Source organism: Stenella coeruleoalba, assembly GCF_951394435.1.
Source record: "Stenella coeruleoalba genome assembly, chromosome: 14".
NCBI lineage: Eukaryota > Metazoa > Chordata > Mammalia > Artiodactyla > Delphinidae > Stenella > Stenella coeruleoalba.
Window position 1 is genome coordinate 61,247,743 of NC_137160.1, and position 20,206 is coordinate 61,267,948.

Here is a 20,206-nt window from a genome sequence, read left to right on the forward strand (position 1 = left end):
GGGGGGGAAATGACTTGGAGCTGACAGTACACAAAAGAAGATACGTGAAAAACCAGTACACTGCCAGCATGATTGGTCATCAAGGAAATGCAGATTAAAACCACAGACAGCAGTTCACTCCTACCAGGGTGGCCTTCCTACCAGGGTGGCCTACAGACCCACAGTTCCAGTGCTGACCAGGATATAAAACAGGGTCAGCAGACTCTCTTTATGAGGGGCAGGCCATGGGACCTAGTCAGCTCTGCTGCGCCATGCAGGCAGCCGTAGACCACACATAAGCACACGAGTGGGGCTGTGCTCCAATAAGACTGTGTTTATAAATGCTTACATCTGAATTTCATGTAATTTTTAAATCATGAAATACTATTCCTTTGATTTTTTTTTTCCCAACCACTTATGGAGTCTTAGCTCACAGACTATGCAAAAACAGGCTGCAAACCAAAGTTTGCTGAGCCCTGATCTAGATGCCAAAGCCTCACTCTCTGTTGGTGGCACAAGGACAATTGTACAGTCACTTCCCAGAATTACTGGGTAGTTTTCTATGAAGTTAAACATACATCCTATGACCCAGCAATACCACTCCTAGGAATTTACAGCAGAAAAATGAAAATATGCATTTATTATAAGAAGTTATACAAAATGCTTCTATCTGCTTTATTCAAGATAGCGGAAAACTGGGAACAACTCAAAGTGTCACTAACCAGAGAATGAATAAGCATACTGTGTATATTCATACAATGAAATACTCAACAATAAAAAAAAGTACTGATCGATAACATAGCAACATGGATGAGATTTTTGAGTGTTATGTATACGTGCAAAAGAGTATCTACTTATGATTCTGTTTATACTGAATTCTAGAAGAGGTCAAGCCAGTCGATGGTGATAGAAATCAGAACAGTAGTTTCAGGGGTCAGATTTCTGGAAAAGGTCGTGAAGCACCTTTCTGGGGTCATGGAAATGTTCTGTATCTTGAGTGGGACAGTGATTACACAGGTGTAAACATGTGAGAACTTATCAAACTGTATGCTTAAGATCTATGCATTTCAATGCATTTAAATTTTACTTTTTTTTAAGATAAAGCCCTTAAAAATAGTGCCTAGCATATAGTAGAGGCTTAATAAATGTTTGCTGTTTTTAAAAGGATTTTTTAAAAGGATAGATCAAAACTCAAAAGAGGGACAATTCTAATTATAGAATGAGATAATAAATTATGGCTTGCTACACCATGGGTCGCCAACCCCAGGCCTGTGGACCCATACCCGTCCCAGCCTGTTACAAACCGAGCTGCCCAGCAGGAGGTGAGTGGTGGGCTAGCAAGCGAAGCTTCATCTGCCGCTCCCATCGCTCTCACTATAGCCTGAACCATACCCCGCCACGCACCATCCGCGGAAAAATTGTCTTTTATGAAACCGGTCCCTGGTCCCAAAAGGGTTGGGGACCGCTGTGCTACACCATACCTAAATTTAATATGTTTAATACAAAGATCCTTACTTACCATTTGTAAGATCTGTGTTCTAATGATCCCAAAGATTAAACACCAGATGCTGAAATGGGACCGTGGTATGTGAGTGAGGGCAAGGGTGGTGTAGCTAATCTCTCTGCCATGTGGTCAGAGTGAAAGGGGGGTTGTGGTCAGATTAACTGCTTCTCTAGCCATTTTACTGAGCTCCCAGGTGATGCCAGGCGTCACGGGAACATCCACTGGAAATCATTAAATTATAAACTGTTTTGTTACCGGGTCCCCTGCTGCCTTGCTACTTTTCTGTTCTGTTCTCCCCTATCTTCTCTCTAAAACAGGACCCCAAACTGAAGTTGTAAAGCTGAAACGCAAAGGCAGAAGGCTGATAGGAAGCCATTCACTGGGCCAACTGTGTAGGGAAATCATAGTCACTTGTTATCATCCAGACTCTACTGTGATAGAATTCCAGCTCAAACAGCCTAAGTTAGAGGCAGAGGAGGCGTCAGCCAGGCTCTGTCTGTCCCGGGTCTTGGTTCTGTGTGTTCACCAGCAGCTCCAACTTCACAAAGTCTCAGGAGCCCAGAGGAAAGAGGCTCTGGTAACAGTTCTGGGTGGACAGCTCAAGTGAGAGCTTAACATTGTTTCCAACTGGTATCTGTTCTTGTCCCAAACCTCAAAGGTGCATTTTAAGATAAATGCATTTAATATTTTCTAAAATTATTTCTAAACTTAATTTCACCATTAATCTTTGAAAAAAGACACTGATTTCTTCATAATTTCTTCTGTTTCCTTACAGTGATGAAATGGACAGAAGCATAGGTTTTTGCTATATCATTGTAAGAAAATGAAAATATTCCTGGATTCCTGTCTTAGACAGTGCATTTTATGATGTATAATCCCAAGCACTATTGCAAGCTAAAGACTCTTAGGCATTTCGAAGGCAAGTTGTTTCCTTGGGAGCCCACGGGTAAGGGACAGGGCTTTCTCCTCTCTTGGGAGAAACCATAAGGCATCACTTAAAGTCCTGAGGTTTAAACACTGGTAGGGGTGGACCAGGGAGCAGATGAAATCTCAACAAGAAATGTCAGAACCACTAGTCGGGAAGAGATATCAGGCATCAGTTCTGATTTGCTCTTTGGTCTTTGTGCTGATAGTTTGGTGTTTGGCAGCAAATACAATATCTAAGCCATATTTCTAAAATCCTGGAAATGACACCCAGGATGTGACGTTTGTCGGCTGGAGGGTTCACGTCCTCTAATGCGGAGAGATGGAGCGTTTTCTCCTGAGACGGGAGAGAGAACGAGATTCCCCACCTAATGTCAGGCTGTTCTGAGGCCCTTCAGGACCCGACCACGTGTCTGCCATTGCGCGTGCATGTGTGTGTATGTCTCTGTGTGTCTGTGTGTGTGTCTGTGTGTCTGTGGGTGTGTCTGAGTGTGCATGTCTCTGTGTGTGCATGTGTCTGTGTGTGCGTCTCTGTGTGTGTGTCTGTGTGTAGTTTGTGCGTGTTTGTGTGTGTGTGTGAGACTGTGTGTGTGTGCATGTCTATGTGTGTGCGTGTCTGTGGGTCTCTGTGTGTACGTGTGTGTGTATCTGTGTGTGTGAAATATCACCGAGCACCGCCCCTTCAGGGCACGTTACACCATCTGTCTCTGTCCCTCTGTCCCTGCCATTTCTGCCCCCCCCCCCACTGCTCCCTCTGCCTGGAGAACGGGTCCCCTTTCTTGCACCTGCATGAACGCATCTTAGCTTCACATCTTGCCTTTGTTGTTTCTCTGTTGAGAAGCCTTATTTGATGCCCATTTTTTCTTTCCCTGGGCAGCTCTTTCCTTCACAGAACTTAACCCATTTTGAATTACATTTTCATTCACGTGTTTGCTTAGCGTTGACGCCAGTGAGCTCTTGGGGCCAGAGACCTCATCCTTCGCGTTTCCTGCTGCGTCTCCAGTGTCCTGCACGTGCCTGAAGGCATGTCTTTCAGTAAAGGCACGAATGTCAGGCTTAGGTCAGATGGTGACAAGCAAGTGTAAGCGCTGGCCCGGCAGGCGCCCTGTCCCCTCGTTCCCACCCCCGCTGCACCCCAGCAGGTGGGGACTGTAGGGTTGACCGAGGCTCTAGACCAAGACCACAGGGTCAAGTGGCAAACTTTTCTTTCTTTTTTTTTAGGAGGTTACTTTGTTTTAGTATTTCTTAATCGAGATACTGTTGACAGAAAACATTATATTAGTTTCGGTACAATGAAATGTTTCAGTATTTGTCTATATTGTGAAATGATCACAATAAATCTAGTTAACATCTGTCACCACACATAGTCACCCAAAAAATTGTGTGTGATGAGGACTTTTAAGATCTACTTTCTTAGCAACCTTCAAGTACACGATACAGTATTGTTAACTGTAGTCACCGTGCTGTACACTCCATCCCCAGGACGTATTTATTTTACAACTGGGAGTTTGTACCCTTTGTCCCCCTTCCCCCGTTTCTCGTGGCTCACTCCCCTCTACACACAGGTGGACCCACCACACCAAAGCATCTATGCCACCTGCTCGCTGGCTCCTTGGCTTCCCTTGGTCCTCTGCCCCTGGAATCCCCTGCCCCATTTTCAAAGGTCATCTCGGGTGTTACCTCCTCTTCCAAGCCTTTCCTGATCCCCTCTGTTGGAAGTGTCTGCTCATTTTATATGTAACTCCCTTAGAATACCTTTCCTTCTGCTATGGACATTCATAAGTTTACCTGGAATCCATGATCAGACTGTATCCTATGGGAGTCATGTCCACTTTGGTTTATCTATTAAACCTCCATGCCACCTGGCAGAACCTGGCATAAAATAAATGGGAAACTATCGTTGACAAAACAGAAATGAGAACGCGGAAATCCTGCCGTGCATTTTAATTCCAACCCAGAAAGATTGCCATCTGTTCTTTTCTTAATTGAAATATAATTCACATACCATGAAATTCACCCTTTTAAAAACTGTACAACTCAGCAGATCTTTAGCGTATTCACAAGGTTGTGGAACCATCACCATTACCTCATTCCAGAACATTTTCATCTTTCCAAAAAGAAGCCCCCTGCCGCTTAGCACTCACCCCTCCCCCTGCCACCCCTGACCACCACTGATCCACTTTATCTCTTTATGGAATTGTCTGTTCTGGACGTTTTGTGTAAAAAGTCACACAATATGTAGTCTTCTGTGTCTGGCTTCTTTCACTTAACAGGATGTTTTCACCCATATAACATGGACCAGCACGTCATTCCTTTTTATGGCCAAATAAAGTCCACCGTATGGATCTGCCACCTGTTACTTATTATCTGTTCTTTCAGTTGGTAGATATAATAGCTAAAATGTGTGTTTCCACTTTTTAGCTATTATGACTAATGCTGCCGTGAATGTTCGTGTACAGGTTATTGTCTGACCATATGTTCTCATTTCTCTTGGGTGCATATCTGGGAGTGGAATGGCTTGGTCATATGGTAACTCTCTGTTTAACTTTTTGATGAACTACCAGACTGTTTTCCAAAGCAGCTGAATCACTTTACATTTTCACTGGCAACATGTGAGGGTTCCAATTTTTCCACGTTCTCATCAACACCTGTTATTGTCCATCTTTTTTTTATTACAGCCATCTTAGTGGGCATGGAATGGTATACACTGTGCTCTGGCTTGGCATTTCTCTGATGACTAATGTTGCACATCTTTGGGTGCGCCGATTGGCCATTTGTACATATTCCTTTGAGAAATGTCTGTTCAAATACTTTGTTCCTTTTGTAATTGGGTTATTTGTCTTTCTGTTGTTGCGTTGCAGTGGTTTCTTAAATATTCTGTCTGCTGGAGCCTTTTGTTCTTAACCACGTGTAACTCTGCACCTTATACCCTAACCTGCAGAATATCTGTTCAATAGCGAATAATGTCAAGTTTTGCCTCTATTTTTATAATTTTAATTGCCGTGTACAATTGCCTTGCACTATCCATGGTCTAATTCCAAGTTTCTAGATATGGACCTTACCAACATTTACATATTTATGGAGGGTGGGTATGTGGAATTTTCTAAGATGTCAATATACTTTGAAACCCTGTTTTATCAACGTGAATGTGAAATCAACAGAACCCGATAGTTTATGATGAGCAGGATAATTTAACAGCAGTAACACAGAAATACAGGGACATGGTGGGGGTGGAAAACAGCGGCCTTAGGAAGAGGGGAGGGAGGGAAGGGATGGGTAAGGGAGGTTGTGTATTTTGAAATAGGCGCGTTGTGAGTTTTGACTAACTGACACGTGAGATACTGCAAACAGAAAAGGAGAAAAGAAGCCGGGAAGGAAGCGAAATTGGGACCGGGCTGTGGGGACCCAAGGCCTCTCGAGGCGAGGCAGGTGCGCGCGGCCGGTCGTTCCTGTGGCGGTCGCCAGGTGGCGCTGCGGCGCGGGAAGTCCGATGGATGGGCAGCAGCTGCTCCCGGACCGCGGTCCGCACTGGCCGCCGGGCGGGTAGCGGGGAAACCGGCTTGTACTGAGCTCCCAGGTGTGAGTGGTGGTGCTGGGCGAGAGTTGAAAGCGAAGGATGCCCTGCCAGTGGCACAGCGGGCCCTGGAGGGAGGGACCCCACCGACAGGGCCCTTACCTGCGCACACCTGCACACACCTGCACGCGGCAGCATCCCCCAGTGGCGGTTAAAGCGGCGCCTCCTTTGTGTGGTCCCTTTTCTCTCCTGGGAATAATTGTTCTGTGTGCCTGTGTGATGCTGTACATCCCCGGACAGGTCATGCACCTGTCCATTCTGCATGACTGTTCCCGCCATCTCTGTCCCAAGGAGGGCACCCCACCTCCTGACGACCACCGGTTCTAGTTTTGTCCGGCCTGTAATCAATTCTCCACGTAAAACTTGCCCCATCCCTGCCCTGCTGACAACTTTGACTTCCGGCCATCCTGGGGATAAAGAAGCATCCCTAACAGAACCCACAGCCGGAGAGCGTGAGTCGTGACTCCTTGGGGCAACACCGGCCATGCCATCAGCACTGCATAAATACTCGGGGAGACTGATGATAAACTCCACACAAACAAAATCCAGCTCGCCAGCAGGTAGGAAGGAAAGGAACCAAGAAATGAGTGAGAGGGGTTCTCACTTCTCCATGACTGATGTTATGTTCCCTTCTCCCCCCCCCCTTTATTTATCTCTTTGTTGTTGGCATGGACACATGGTATTTCTATATTGTTCAGTGGCTTAGAAGTCACTCCTGTACTTAAATACCTTGGTGCTGAAATCATCCCAGATTTGGCCAAATAGGAGCCCCTTCTGTCTGGTCTTGTGTTCTCGGGAGGTGCCCCCAGCATTTGAAAGCACTTTCCTACTTTCTGGCATAACAATGTTCCAGATTTATCTGTGGCTCCCCTGCCCCCACCCCGGAATCTGCCGTTTCTCTGAGGAGGCCTGGCTCCTCTGGGTTGTGTGATACTGAAGACCAAGGCCTGGGCACTAGGTGCGCTCACCGCCACTGGCGTGTCTAATGCCTGGGTCTTTTCAGCAGACAGAATGAGGGAATAGATGCATGTGGCACATGCACAGGTGTACAGTGTACACACACACGTATGTGCACATAATCACAGACACATACGTACATACTCTAGACATCACGAGCTCATTCCGGTCGCTACAATTCCAGTCCATCCCATGGGCGTGCCTTGCGTTTCGCCATTCCGTGTTTGTCCTTCCTCTTCCTCTCTGAAAATCCTGGTTCTCAGTAACCACCTCAATGCACCTGTCCACCTGCCCCGTCCTGTCATTCACGCACCTAAGGGTTTGGGATTTGCACTCAGAGTCTCCCTTTTGAACCTCAGTCTTGAATTTATCTGTCGTCTAAATTCATCAAACCGTTCCTACTTAATGAGCAAATAAACCACGAACGGGAAATACAGACGATTCCTAGGCTTTGTCTCCCTTGTTCACAGCCCGCGAGCTTCAGAAAGAGCCCGTGCAACCTTCCTGGGAAAGGCCCGTAGTTCCCACCTATGATGGAGCAAGTTCATGTTCTGTTTAATTTCATATACAGGTTGACGTTCTATTACAAGGGAAACTGTTGCTTTACACTCTGTGAGCCAAATTCTAAAAGAAACCAGTTGCTAAGGCAACTGAGTGAAGAGTTAATTAATTCATCAGTCATTATATGCAGATTAATCTGCCTGTGTTAGCAAGGAGGTGGGCTTGTTTGATTTCTCGTTTTGGAAGAGAGAACGGTGCGATTTTTTTCCCACCAGTCAAAGTTCCTTCTGGAAAGGGCTCAGCCTTTGGGATCAGGCAGAGCTCCACCCCCATCAGGACCCTGTGGAACCTTCGGACCAGCAGCCTTCTCTGCAAAGTGTGGATAATCTTGTAGCTGTTGCGATGATCTGATCAGATGAGCCACTAGAAACAGAGCACCTTTCAGTGTCTTTTTAAAAATAAGACGAAGGGTGACTTACAAAGGTTAACACACATCGCTCTAAGGAAGGAAGTGACATTTTTCTTCACTTGTATAATTGACTACACACCCCTATGTGCTCCCACTGTAATCTCTACAGAATCCCGAGGACTTGATTGCACGTCTGCCCCTCTCTCCTAGCCGATTAAACTGCTTGCGATCAGGGACAAGGTCGAGTTCGTCCTTGTAATCTCAAGGCTACGTGTGTGTAGGATTCAAAAAATGCTCTACGGTGAGTGAATGATGGAAACTCACCGCTTTACAGGCTCCCCTGGAGCCTCCTTCTGACTCCAGGGTGTGCATCGCCACCTGCTGGTCAGAACTATAACTGCAGTAGATGTTTGTAAAGGAGGAATTGAAGTCACGTGGCTGTAATCGGAAGCCTCAAAACGAATAGCGGGAAATCACGGGCGAGAAGGATTTCTGTCTTCAACCACGGTCATGATGAAGACCCTAAATGTAAATTTTTTTCTTGTCTTTTTGTGGTTAAATATACATAACGTATAATTGACCATCTTAACCATTTTTAAGCACACAGCTCAGTGGCGGTTAAGTACATTCTCGTTGTGTAACCATCACCTCCATCATCTCCAGAATTTTTCATCTTCCCAAACTAAAACTCCAACCCCCATCAAACATTGGCTCCCCCTCCCCGTCCACCACTCCCTGGTAACCACCATCCTACTTTCTAATGTATTCAGTGACCACCTCGCGTTTTCACACCAAAACTAAACCCCTGTCTTCGGCACTGAGTTGCATCTTCCAATGAGGATATTTCAGTCCTGGGTTTTTGGACACAGGGTGAAGTCAAAGACAGCTAACCTACCTTTCCTACTCATTCGCTGTTTGGGTTTTTTAAGCCATCAGTTAAAAAGACTGCATCCCTACCCTTTTTGGATGGTACTTCTGAAAGCTCCTTAATACTACTTTGCTGTAGGAGTAGGGAAAAAAGGAATTAATTCAGTAAATTCTAAAATATTTGATTGCAGAGTGCTATGTACAGAAAGGGAATGTTGAAAACGTTTCCCTACTTTTCTATTTAAAAATGTAAAAAAAAACTCACAAGATTTTTAAAGTGTGTTGTGATTAGGTCGTGGGGTGAGAATGCTGCTGAGAATGAAAATAATCCACACAGACCATTTCCACCGAGACACTAAGAAAGGAAAGAGAGAAAACAACGAACTGCAAGGTGTTAAATGACAGGAAGCAGCACGAGGGCCGTGTGCACACAGGCCACTCCACCGCCTCGGCTCCAGCTCCACCAAGTTTGTTTACAAAACTGGGCGCAGCTTTTCGTTTCTTCGGCCTGGTCACTGCATTGAGTGAGGGTTCGGCTCTCCCACTCTGCTTTGTTCCTCTTCTTTAAAATCTTTCAATGTACCTGCTCCAAATGCCTTAGAGTGCAGTTTTAACCTTTACAGTATAAAATGCTAGACCAGTTATTAACGTTTTAAAACATTGATTTTTAAAAATTAAATTCAATATGTCCGCTATCTCATGCCAGACAGCATTCTAGTCACTTTTCAAACTGGCTCAGCATCTCCTGGATCCAGGCCTGTAGTGATGTGAAACAGTTCCTTTGAATTTTTCATTTTGTTAATTAAATTTCTGCGGAGGTCCTCCTTATAACGGGAGACAAATTTTGTTCTCATTGTTATCAACGAGGACTTGGGTCCAGCTAACCAGAGAACAGCTGTGATCTTTTCGACATTTGCCAACTTCAATCGGAGGGGCTCAAACAAAAACAGATTTCAAAATTGTTATTCAAAATTCACAAAACTAAGTACAAAAGAAATTCAAATAATTCAAATGCACTTAGTCAAATGCACTAAGACTTCTGAGACACCTTGTCTTAAACATCAACAAGAGCAGGAAAACACCACTGTTTTACGTTTGCCCTTTCGCCCCAAACTTTGTGCCTTCCCAACCCTTCTTGCTGCCCAGGGCGTCCCCCGCCCGGCCGCCCCCTCTGCTGGCAGCGCGCTGCCGGCGGCCCTTCGCCTCCGCAGGTGGGTGTGCGCTGTGCGAGTGGTGCTGATGCTGCGCTGCCGTTGCCTAGCGACAGATGCCGGCACTGCCAGCTCCAGGCTGCTCCCCAACAGCGCCGCTCCCGCGCTCCAGGTGAGCCAGCAGGGATTCTGGATTCTGATCCCAGGGTTCAAAACTCAAATGAGGATCGGTTTCCCAGACCAGACTAGGAAAAGGCCAGGTGACTGGGGTTTTTTTTTTTTTAAGTGTCTTGAGCTCCTACCTGATAATAGACTATGTAAAGATGGGCTTGGCATTTCTCATCAGAAAGGTTGCATCGCTTTGTAGGCACGTAGCTTTTATGTTTTGGAGTGGTTAGCAGTGTTCTGTGCACTTACAGTGCAGACGCTGCAACCAGGCTGCAAGGGTTTAGATCACAGACACACCTCTTATGCACCCTCTAACATTCTGTAAAATAACGGTCACAGTAGTTCCTTTTAGGGTTATTGCAAATGCTAAATAAATTGCTCCATGGAAAGGATTTAGCCCAGGGCCAGTAATCACTGGATAAGTCGTAGAAACGAGTTATTTTAACCCTAATTCCTAGATAAGAACAAGTGAAAACCTTTTGCTATGTTTTCAGGGTTCCAGGTTCTAACTTTTTTCTCCCTTTATAAGTTTGGTGGGATTTGTTTTGTCCCCTTTTCTTCCAGCTAACAATTTATAGAAACCTTGGCATTAAAAAAAGAGACAAATCTTTTAAAACATCCCACCGCACTCTATTTTTGTACACCTGTTCTCGCCTCCGACTGCCCCGTCAGCCACCGAACAGGCCACGTGGATGTTGCCGTAGGTGAATGCTTGTGTTAACACAAGGAGTGAGGCCTCACAACAGTGCTAAACAGTGTCCCTCCACAAGCTAAAACTCTTATCCAGCTCAGAATATGGCATGGCACTGCGTGTTTGCTTCTGCTGTGTCAAGAAGAGACACTACTGCTTTTGTTTTTTAAAGAGTATTCTTATTTGGATACAGTACTAAACTGGACAAGTATTTTATGAATTTAAAATCTGGTCGTCAAATTCCTTTCATGAGAACCCACACTTGGAGCGGGAGTTATCTTTGGCCTTCGTGAATTTGTTCATCCATCAAACAAAGACTCAAGGGGCATCTCCCTGGGCCAGGCACTGAACTGGGCACAGCCCAGCAGGTGTGAAGTGCAGGCTCCGCCCCGGCCCTCACTGGGTCTCGAGTCCAGTGGACATTTGAAAGAGCAGCAAACAAACCATTACAGTGTAGGTGCTGTGAGATACTGGAGGACAGAGAACGGGGCCTGGCCCTGACTGTGGAAGCAGTGGTGAGGCAGGAAGGGTGACTAAGAGTTGGTCAAGTGAAGAAGGGGCCACACGTCTCGCAGAGAGTGAAGCAGCGCATGCACCCAAGCCAGGCACTCGGGTGTCCATGTGCAAGGGGTCAAAGGGGGGCTGGGGCAGCGCCAGGAAGGGGGGACATGAGAGCTGAAGCTGAGGAGTTTACACGGACCTAGTCTTGATGGACCGTGGCTGGGGGCTTGGCAGTGGTGGGGACAGTGATGTGATGAGATTTGCATTGTCACTGTGGCAGCACTGTGCAGGTGGGCCGGAATGTGTGAGCAGGAGGCCACTTGTGACATCCAGCCTGGACAGTGACCATGGCAACAGCAGATGGGGTAGAAAGAACAGGAACGATGTTTAGGAAACGGACCCAAAGGAATACGGTAACTGGGTTTGCAAGAAGGAAGAGGAGTCAGGAATGACTGCCATGTTCTGGTTGGGAAAATCAGGGGCCTTATTCACAGAGAGAGAGAGGAGCGCGCTGGAGGTGTGGCTGGGCACGGGGAGGAGATCCTGGAGGCACGGTGGTGGAGGTGTGCTTGCCGCACTGGTGGTCAGGAGGGTGGGCTGGGCTGGAGGTCTTGTGTGGCCGTCGTCAGAGCCGCGTGTGCAGAGGATGGGGGAGGCAGTCAGCCCCCGAGGGCAGGGCATTAAGGGGACAAGGGCTGTGCTGGGTCTGAGCCTCCTCTCCAGGTAGAGAGTGGGCGGGAAATCCAAAGGCCACGTCGGGGAAGCCGAAGGACCGGAGAGACTCCAGGAGGGTCAGAGATGGTAAAGACCACAGTTCCTGGATGAAGTTTGACCCCGGGGGTCCACTGATGACCCCGTGAGAGTATTTCAGTGAAGCAGGTGGGCCGAAGCTAGGTGCCGGGACCTGAGGCGTGAATGGGAGGTGGGGAATGGCAAAGGGAGTCAGATCCTGGTTTTAACTCGGAGCCGGTCTGTGGGCAGAAGGACACGGCGGGGCTGACGCAGGGCCTGAGGCTGTAGGATGGGCCGTCAAATGGGACGGAACGTGTTTGTCCGCCCGACGGAACAATCCGTAGAGAAGGGAGGAGAAGAGAGCGGGGAGGCGGGTGAGGCCCGCGGGGCCCAGGGCGCAGGGGCAGGGGCGGCGGAGACCACGGTCCGTGCAGGAGGCCAGGCGCGATGACCGTGAGGGAATACGGTGGAGCCGGAGGGGAGTGGGGACTTGACGGCGGCGTCAGGGCCCCTGGCCTGGAGACCCGAAACTGGTACCAGCGACGTACCGGGAGGCGACCTCCGCGGTCACGGCTCTGCGCCCCCCGCGTTCAGCAGCGCGGATGGGGAGCGACGGGCACCCGCTCAACAGGTGGAAACCAGCAGCCGCCCTCACTGGTTCTGGCAGCGGTGCCAGGCTCGGGGCCACGGCGTCTTCCAGAAAAGTAGCAAAGCTGCTCAGAGCGCGCAGAGAGCCGGGGGCGGGAGGCACACAGGAGGCTGCGGGAGGCGGCGTGGGTGCGCTGGAACCGTCTAGAACGGTAACGGGGGAAGGCGGGGTGCCCGAGCCCGGCACGGACCCTCCCCCTGATAGAATATGCATGATCATGCGCGAGGCCCCGCGCGCTGGGAGCCGGAGGCGGCGCGGGATCCGGGAGCGCACGCCCAGACCTAGTGCCGCTCGGGCTGCGAGGGAGCCGCGCGCCGCGTCCGGACCGCAAGCGGGTGAGCCTCTCCGCGGGGGCCCTTCGAGGGCGGCCGCCACCCCTCCAGACCCCGGGACCCGCGGCCTGGCCACCCCCGAGGCGGTTCCCCACCCCGCCGCGGAGAGGCCCTAGGGGCTCGGACCCGGGATGGGGCGCGGGTGGCCAGCGGGTGTTCGCAGTTATTGGCGGGGACCCGGTGCGCTCCGTCCCTCCGCGCCGCGTTCGGCCGCCACCGGCGGGGCCCGGTCACCGGGCCGAGCGTGCCTGCTCGGGGTACCCCCGGGCAGCGCATCGGGCGCGGGGCGAGGGGAGGGCCAGCGCCACCCAGCTGGCTCCGGCGGTCCTGCCGCCCTTGGCCCCGTCTCCGCTCACTGCTGTTTATCCAGCAGATAATTCTAAACAAGTGTCTTTAAAAAGTAGTTGGCTCCGCGCGTCTTCCTTGTGTCCTCTTAGTCGAGAGTTCGCGGCGGGGAGGGGGAGGGAGAAGAAACGCCTGTTCCGATCGGAAAACACCGAGAGACCTGAGCATCTCTTTCAGCAGCGAGGAAGAGGGGCCGCCGCAGGATCCACACACACCTACAACTCTCTACTTTTGTGCAATTCCTAACTGCGCCTGACGTCCACGCAAGCGGTCAGGCATGGGGTGTTTGGGCAACAGCAAGACGCCAGAAGACCAGGGCGTCGATGAAAAGGAAAGACGTGAGGCCAACAAAAAGATCGAGAAGCAGTTGCAGAAGGAGCGCCTGGCTTACAAAGCGACTCACCGCCTGCTGCTACTGGGTAAGGCGGGGGGTGCGCGGCGGCGCACGGCCCGAGCGGAGCGCATGGCCCGGGGCGCACGGCCTGGAGCGCGGAGAGGGCCGGGCGGGCAGGGCCCGCGCCCCCGCAGATAGCAAGAGCGCACCTGGAAACGCCCGCGTGGGGGCAGGACACTAGTTCAGTCTCGGTAGGCGTGAGAGATGGCTACGGTCCTCGGCCACAGATCACAGCATTCTCTCTGTTTGTTTGTAGGGGCTGGTGAGTCTGGGAAAAGCACTATCGTCAAACAAATGAGGATCCTGCACGTCAATGGATTTAATCCCGAGTAAGAAATGACCGATTTCGGGTTTGCTTCCCAACTGCATGCACATTTTGTCACTGCTTTCCCGGCCTCCCCAAAGTGTTTTCTCTAAACAGTTAATTTGATCTTTGAGTCGACCTTTTGGGGGAGGGGGGGGCGGATATAGAAGTAAGTTGTTGAATTTGGCATATTTAGGCAAATCTTTCTTCTACATCAAAATAAAATAACAATATATGATTTATTAAATACTCTTGAGGTATTGATCTGCATTATTGATATTGCGCTGAGCACACTTAACCAATGTGTCTATGTATACTTCTCTCTATATCATTTGTCTGCATCTATTTCAATCAACATATGGATAGATTCAAATAAAACATATTTACAGGTGTAGCCCTGTAGTGTTTATATGCAATAGTCATGATGATTTTGCCATGTTACGTAAAACCTGTGTTGTTGTCTAGAGCTAGAGATTGTGGTGTGTGCACGTTTGTTTAGAGTCCAAACCAGTAAAGGTGGATGTTTTCCTTTTCCACATAAAAAACTTTGCACTGTTGTCCTGGGGCTAATGTTGACCTCAGGTAGTACCATTGTAGACCCCCTGCAGCTGGGAATTTAAAATCCCACTCAACTGATTTGGGGCAATGTGTAAAGTTAATTAATAACCATTCTGTTTTCATACAGGGAGAAGAAACAGAAAATTCTGGACATCCGGAAAAACGTTAAGGATGCTATTGTGGTAAGGAATTTTTTTTTTTTTTTTTCGGCCTTGCCGTGCAGCATGCAGGATCTTAGTTCCCCGACCAGGGATTGAACCCGTGCGCCCTGCAGTGGAAGCCACTGGACTGCCAGGGAAATCCCAGGAATTTCTTTTAATATTTGTTCAGTAGTAAGGTTGTACCCTCTGCTCCCTCAAACTGCGTAGACAGAAATTATGCGCTAGATTACCGCACATGGAGCCTAAATGGTTTATTTATCCATGTATCTTTTTCCTTCACTCCACTTTAGACGATTGTTTCGGCGATGAGTACTATAATTCCCCCAGTTCCACTGGCCAACCCAGAAAACCAGTTTCGATCAGACTATATCAAGAGCATAGCCCCCATCACTGACTTTGAATATTCCCAGGTAAGTAAATCCTTACTGAAATATTTTAAATGGTACACGGTGGAACAGTTTTTTAACGAGGTGGCTTACTGAGAACCAACGTTAATATTATTTCATCTTTGACTTTCTTCAAAATCTAGCTCTCTGCTTAGGAGAAGTGCTTCCCTCCATACCCAAATATTAACATGTTAAAAATATTAAAGACAATAAGATTGTAAGAAATGCTTTTATGAGTATATCGGTGGGGGTGATGATCAGGGAGACAGCATACCTCTAAGAAATACTGGTAGTACTTTTTCCTCTGTGTATTCCTAAATCAACAATTAAGCCGTTTCCCAGATAACAAAAAAGTAGAAATTACACAAGCAGAGAGAAAGGCTTTATGGTGTGTGACTGCATCCTTGGGAGTAATAGAACAGAATTCAGTTCACTCTTAAAAGACATGCATCTTTCAGCTCAAATGAGAGGCGCATGCCAGCTGTAGGTCATACATGGATTACTTCTGAATGTTGACTGTATCCTGGGAAAATGTGATTTACTTCAGATCTGCAGGATTTAGGGCTGCTTTTCTAATCGCTTGGATGGCAATGTTGCTTATGCGAAAGGGTGTTATGAATATTAGTCTTCTCTTGTTTGGTGGACGTACGTTTCTTTAAAATATTTTTATTTGGTAATTTGATTAAACATGTCTTGAAGGAGAAAATAGTTTTTCAATTTCTCAGAAAATCATTTTTGTTAACAATTGTGCCCAGAGAGCATGTGTGTGTGTGCATGTGTACCCCTCCAAAACAGTATTTCAAAGTCTCCACTGCCTGGCATGGTGGTCTTGAGACATTTTTCATTCTCAGAATCCTCTTTTCTGAGGGAAGCTGATGCAGGACCCAGTGTGTAAGACAGATGGGCCCATGTGCCCCCTCCCCTCCCCTTCAGTAGAACACACCTGCCCTGTAGGCTCTGTATCCAGATGGCGGATAAGAATTACATTTTAAAGCTTTTTTTTGCATCCTCTCATGTGATTTTTGTTTCTGATAAGCATTCCCATATAGCCAGTGGGAATTTCTAAAAAATATAGCCTAGAATTTCTAAAAAAACAGAGGTAGCGGTGGTGAACTACCTAGAAAAGGGGGCCATGCCAGCTGGCGTGGCAGGCACAGTGTTTTTTAGTTAACTGTGTCTTTAACTGAGTGGTGTGGAGGGGGCTCAAGGAGACGATGGGGGGCCAAAGCCTTGCTTCAGCCAACTGAAGCTCTGGGTCCTCCCAGCTCACTGTGATGATTTACATATTGGAAAAGTCACCCAAGACTGCAAGGTCCTAGCTGAAATCAGGTTGTTCTTATTCAACTTCAGATTTACACATTTATAGACATGTATTTGAGTTTTAAATTTTGTCCTGCATGCTTGCCTAAAAGTCATAATAAAACATTTCCTATGTGGTTCTGATGAAGGGAAAAGTTATTCTTAGCATATAAAGAGAAATCAGCATCGAGATGTATCGATCTGTCACATCTTCTTTCTTCTGTTTATGACAAACTCACATGTGACAAGAGCTCCCAGATTCTATCTGAAATCCAGTAACTCCCACCTGGGTTACTAAGGAATCCAAAGCGCCTAATTTGCAAATGTGTTTTTGAGGTATAGCATGATTTTTAATTAAAAAAATAAAACTGAAGAAACCATTTGCATTGAAGGCATGTATTTTCGTATAGATATGTTGAGGCAACTTAAAAATGATTATCGGGGGCTTCCCTGGTGGCGCAGTGGATGAGAGTCCGCCTGCTGATGCAGGGGACACGGGTTCGTGCCCCGGTCTGGGAAGATCCCACATGCCGCGGAGCGGCTGGGCCTGTGAGCCATGGCCGCTGAGCCTGCGCGTGAGAGGCCACAATAGTGAGAAGCCCGCGTACCGCAAAAAAAAAAAAATGATTATTGGAAATCGTAATTAACTATTAATAAAATAAAAGAGAATTGGGAACCAGCAGATGCAAATGCAATTATAATACTTTTTCAGAGGTAATACTTTTTTTGGTAGTTTTTAAACCTGCATTCTGTTGTCATATGTGTCTCTGTCCATGTCAAGTGAGATTATGTTTACAACTGAGCCTACACTTATATAAATGAGGAAATTAATATCTAATATATAACTTTCTTCTGAAAATTGTGTTTTAATATGCACACAGTTTTCAGTAACACTTATTCTATAGTACTCTGAAATATTCATCACTTATATCATTAGATTAAGTAGTTCTTGAATTTATGTTTTGATGATCCCCTTAAGAGTGACATTAAGACAAATCTCTGACTTATATACTAATAACACTTGGTACATTTGAAGACAATTAACTTTTGTTTAAAGAAAATGTGTATTGTAAAAGTCATAAAAGTAGAGCTAACTCAAGTATTTCAGTAGTAAACATAACACGAATTTACTAAGTCTAGTACTTATTTTGGATTAAATCCTTGAGAAAGTCTGTGTCGCAATCCAATTCCTTGAGGATCTTGTTTATTTTCCTGTAGATCTAGAACAATTTTTGAACCAAATATGTCCTATCATTAAAAGTTAATTTCAGAGTTATTTAATTTTAGAAGGAAAACTTAGAAGAATGTTTAAGATTCTTCTTTATTATTAAGAATTTGAGATTCTACGTGAGATTATTCTTTATAATGAAAAATCTACAGTATCTTAGTAGAATCCTAAGAATTTCCTCTAAGAATGTCACACTTGGGTTTACTCTTTACATTGCCTCCTACTTGAATTTCAGTTGGATTATAGAAAGAAGAGTGAGGCTGGCGGGTGGCCTGCCTAGGGGATGGTGCCGGGGGAAGTCAGGGCCAGCATCAGGGCCACAGATCTCACTGGCCTCTTAGGCCTGGTCTGTCCCGACCTGGAAGGGCTCTGGAGCCCTCTCAGAGGGGATTTTCGTGACCTGAGTGTTTTATCAAGGTTGCTCTGGCCTTTGGCGGAGACGGGCTCTGGGGAGGAAGAGGGGACTCCTGTGACAGTCCGGATGGCAGACACCGGGGCAGCCTGGGTGGCCTGGGATGGCTCACTGGCCGTTGCCTGTTCACAGCGTTTTGCTCATGAGCACGCCAGATCACCTCCGCTCTGGACAGGGCTCCACCCGGGACCCCTTCCTGGGACGGCACCCCGTCTGTGCACCCAGCCCATCGACACGGGAAGCAGTAGGAAATACACAGGCTCAGGTGGTGGTCCTGAGAGAACGCACATCACCTGATCATTTACAAAGTGGGAAAATATTGTGGTTGCCCCCGCACTTCCCAAAACTCTTCGCACAATACTGGACAAAATCACTGACGGATTAAATTGGAGTATTCACTTGTTCGTTTGGTATTTTCTTCCCAAAATGTGGTTATTTTATTAGCTCCCTTAAAAGTGTGTTTTGTTGGCATTTATAAGGGTCAGTGGATAAGTGAGGCTTAGTGAGAAATGTGAAAGCGGTCAGGTCAGTCAGTACTCTGTTATCACCACCCATTTCCTAAGTGAACGTTTATCAGAATCGCATGTGGTCACACACCCGGAGAGCAGGCTTTACTCTTCCCAGCAAACATTTGCTTGGGGTACAGGCCAGCTCGCCAGAGTGGACCTGGCCTTCCCTGGGAGCCTGCCCGCCCACCGTGGGCCTTGGCTCCACTTCAGAGCAAGTTGTGACCTGGAGCAAGAGGCCTCCCGCTCGGCGGACAACAGGGTGGGAGCTGGGCTTCCTGGGGCAGCGCTGCAGAGGGCGATGGGCTGGGAGCCCTGCCAGGTGCCAGCGCCGGTGGCTCCCAGCTGCCCCTCCTTTGGGGAGTATATGCAGAATCCTGATTCACACCATCCAGGCTAGTGGTTTTCCTTGTGATATTTTAAGCAACTGAACCCTCTCGCTCCCCCACCCCAAAAAGCCTTGGAAGCCCACCGTACAAGTCAGGTAGGAGCGCCCAGGCCGCAGCCCCACAGGGACCCCCAGCATCTGCCCTGGACCCCACCAGGCACCGTCGGAAACCACAGGGGGGTGGGGTGGCAGGTGGCTCCAGAGCCAGACCACCTGGGCCCAGATCAGACCCGTGGCTGGATCTGAGCAGTGTCCCCAACGCCTCCCAGCCTGCCTGGGGGTGTCTCAGCTGTCCCCAAGGGGCGATCCTTGCCTCTCAGATTACAGAAGCCCAGGTGAGAGCCCGCCCAGGTAACCCCTGCCTGGTCTCCGTCACCAGCAGCCCCCAAACACTGAGACACTGTATGTGCCAGGCACTTTGCTAAGTGTTAGGAGCACAGAATAGCGATGAATCAGAAGGTCTTGCCATATAGTGAGAGACAGATCATAAACAGAAAATTCCAATATGCCAGGGTAGCGCTGTGAGGCCACAGCAAACAAAGAGGAAAGAGGACTTACTGTCTAAGGAAGCACTCAGGTACCCTGCTTCCTTGTCAGAAGTACAAGCTACCCGGACTAGCGCATCGATATTAACACATCCAGGAGTCTAATCTTCTCAACAAGTATGACCAAAGAGTCGACCAGAATAGCCAATACCTTATAGTTTGCAAAGTCCCACCCTGCCCTCTTCCTCTCCCTGCACCTTAGTTTCAGTCAGATTCTCCTAAACCGGCCCTGGTCCTCCTGCTTTGCCACCTTCTCTGCCTGCCTCTGTCCTGCCCTCCAGGTGGCCTCACCGGCCACAGGTTCTCTGAGGCCCCTGGACGCACCCGTATTTGCGAGATCTCAGATCTCGGTCAGACCTTCCACCTTGCCCCTGGGGTTCCAGGTCCCACCCAGTTTTGCCACAAGTTCCAACAAGCTTCTGGCTGTTCTTCCAACCGAGCACTCCCCCACACGCCTCTGCCTTGTGCTGCCTGGTGATGGGGGCTGAGCCGGTCCCCACCCACAGGGAGCTCACACCAAAATGTCCCATTTCCAGAGCCGGTGTCTTTTCAGGACACTTACCCGTTTTGAATTTTCGTAAATAAAATATTTAAAATGTCCTAGGGTATGTTCTCTAGTTATTAAAAAAAAAAAAAAAACCTCATCCAGGGGCCGCCCTCTGTCTGTGCCCCTGGAATGTGCTCAGGGGCTGGTCTGAATTGGGAGGGGGCGCTTTCTCCATCAGAGACCTGCCTCCAGGA

General features: G+C 48.0%; 1 protein-coding gene across 5 annotated transcripts in view; it reads left to right on the plus strand.

The window, feature by feature from the left end:
- Nucleotides 1-20,206, plus strand: part of GNAL (G protein subunit alpha L) — a 90,736-nt gene that overhangs the window by 5,659 nt on the left and 64,871 nt on the right. The window contains exons 1-5 of one of the 5 annotated variants that reach the window (XM_079942786.1): nucleotides 12,772-12,942; nucleotides 13,462-13,703; nucleotides 13,935-14,007; nucleotides 14,668-14,722; nucleotides 14,992-15,111. In XM_079942786.1, the coding sequence (XP_079798912.1) occupies nucleotides 13,562-13,703; nucleotides 13,935-14,007; nucleotides 14,668-14,722; nucleotides 14,992-15,111 (390 nt within the window). In that variant the 5' untranslated portion in view covers nucleotides 12,772-12,942; nucleotides 13,462-13,561. Of the gene's footprint in view, nucleotides 1-12,771; nucleotides 12,943-13,461; nucleotides 13,704-13,934; nucleotides 14,008-14,667; nucleotides 14,723-14,991; nucleotides 15,112-20,206 lie in introns of those variants that run through there. The other 4 variants (XM_079942787.1, XM_079942788.1, XM_079942785.1 and 1 more) reach the window with 4 other exon arrangements.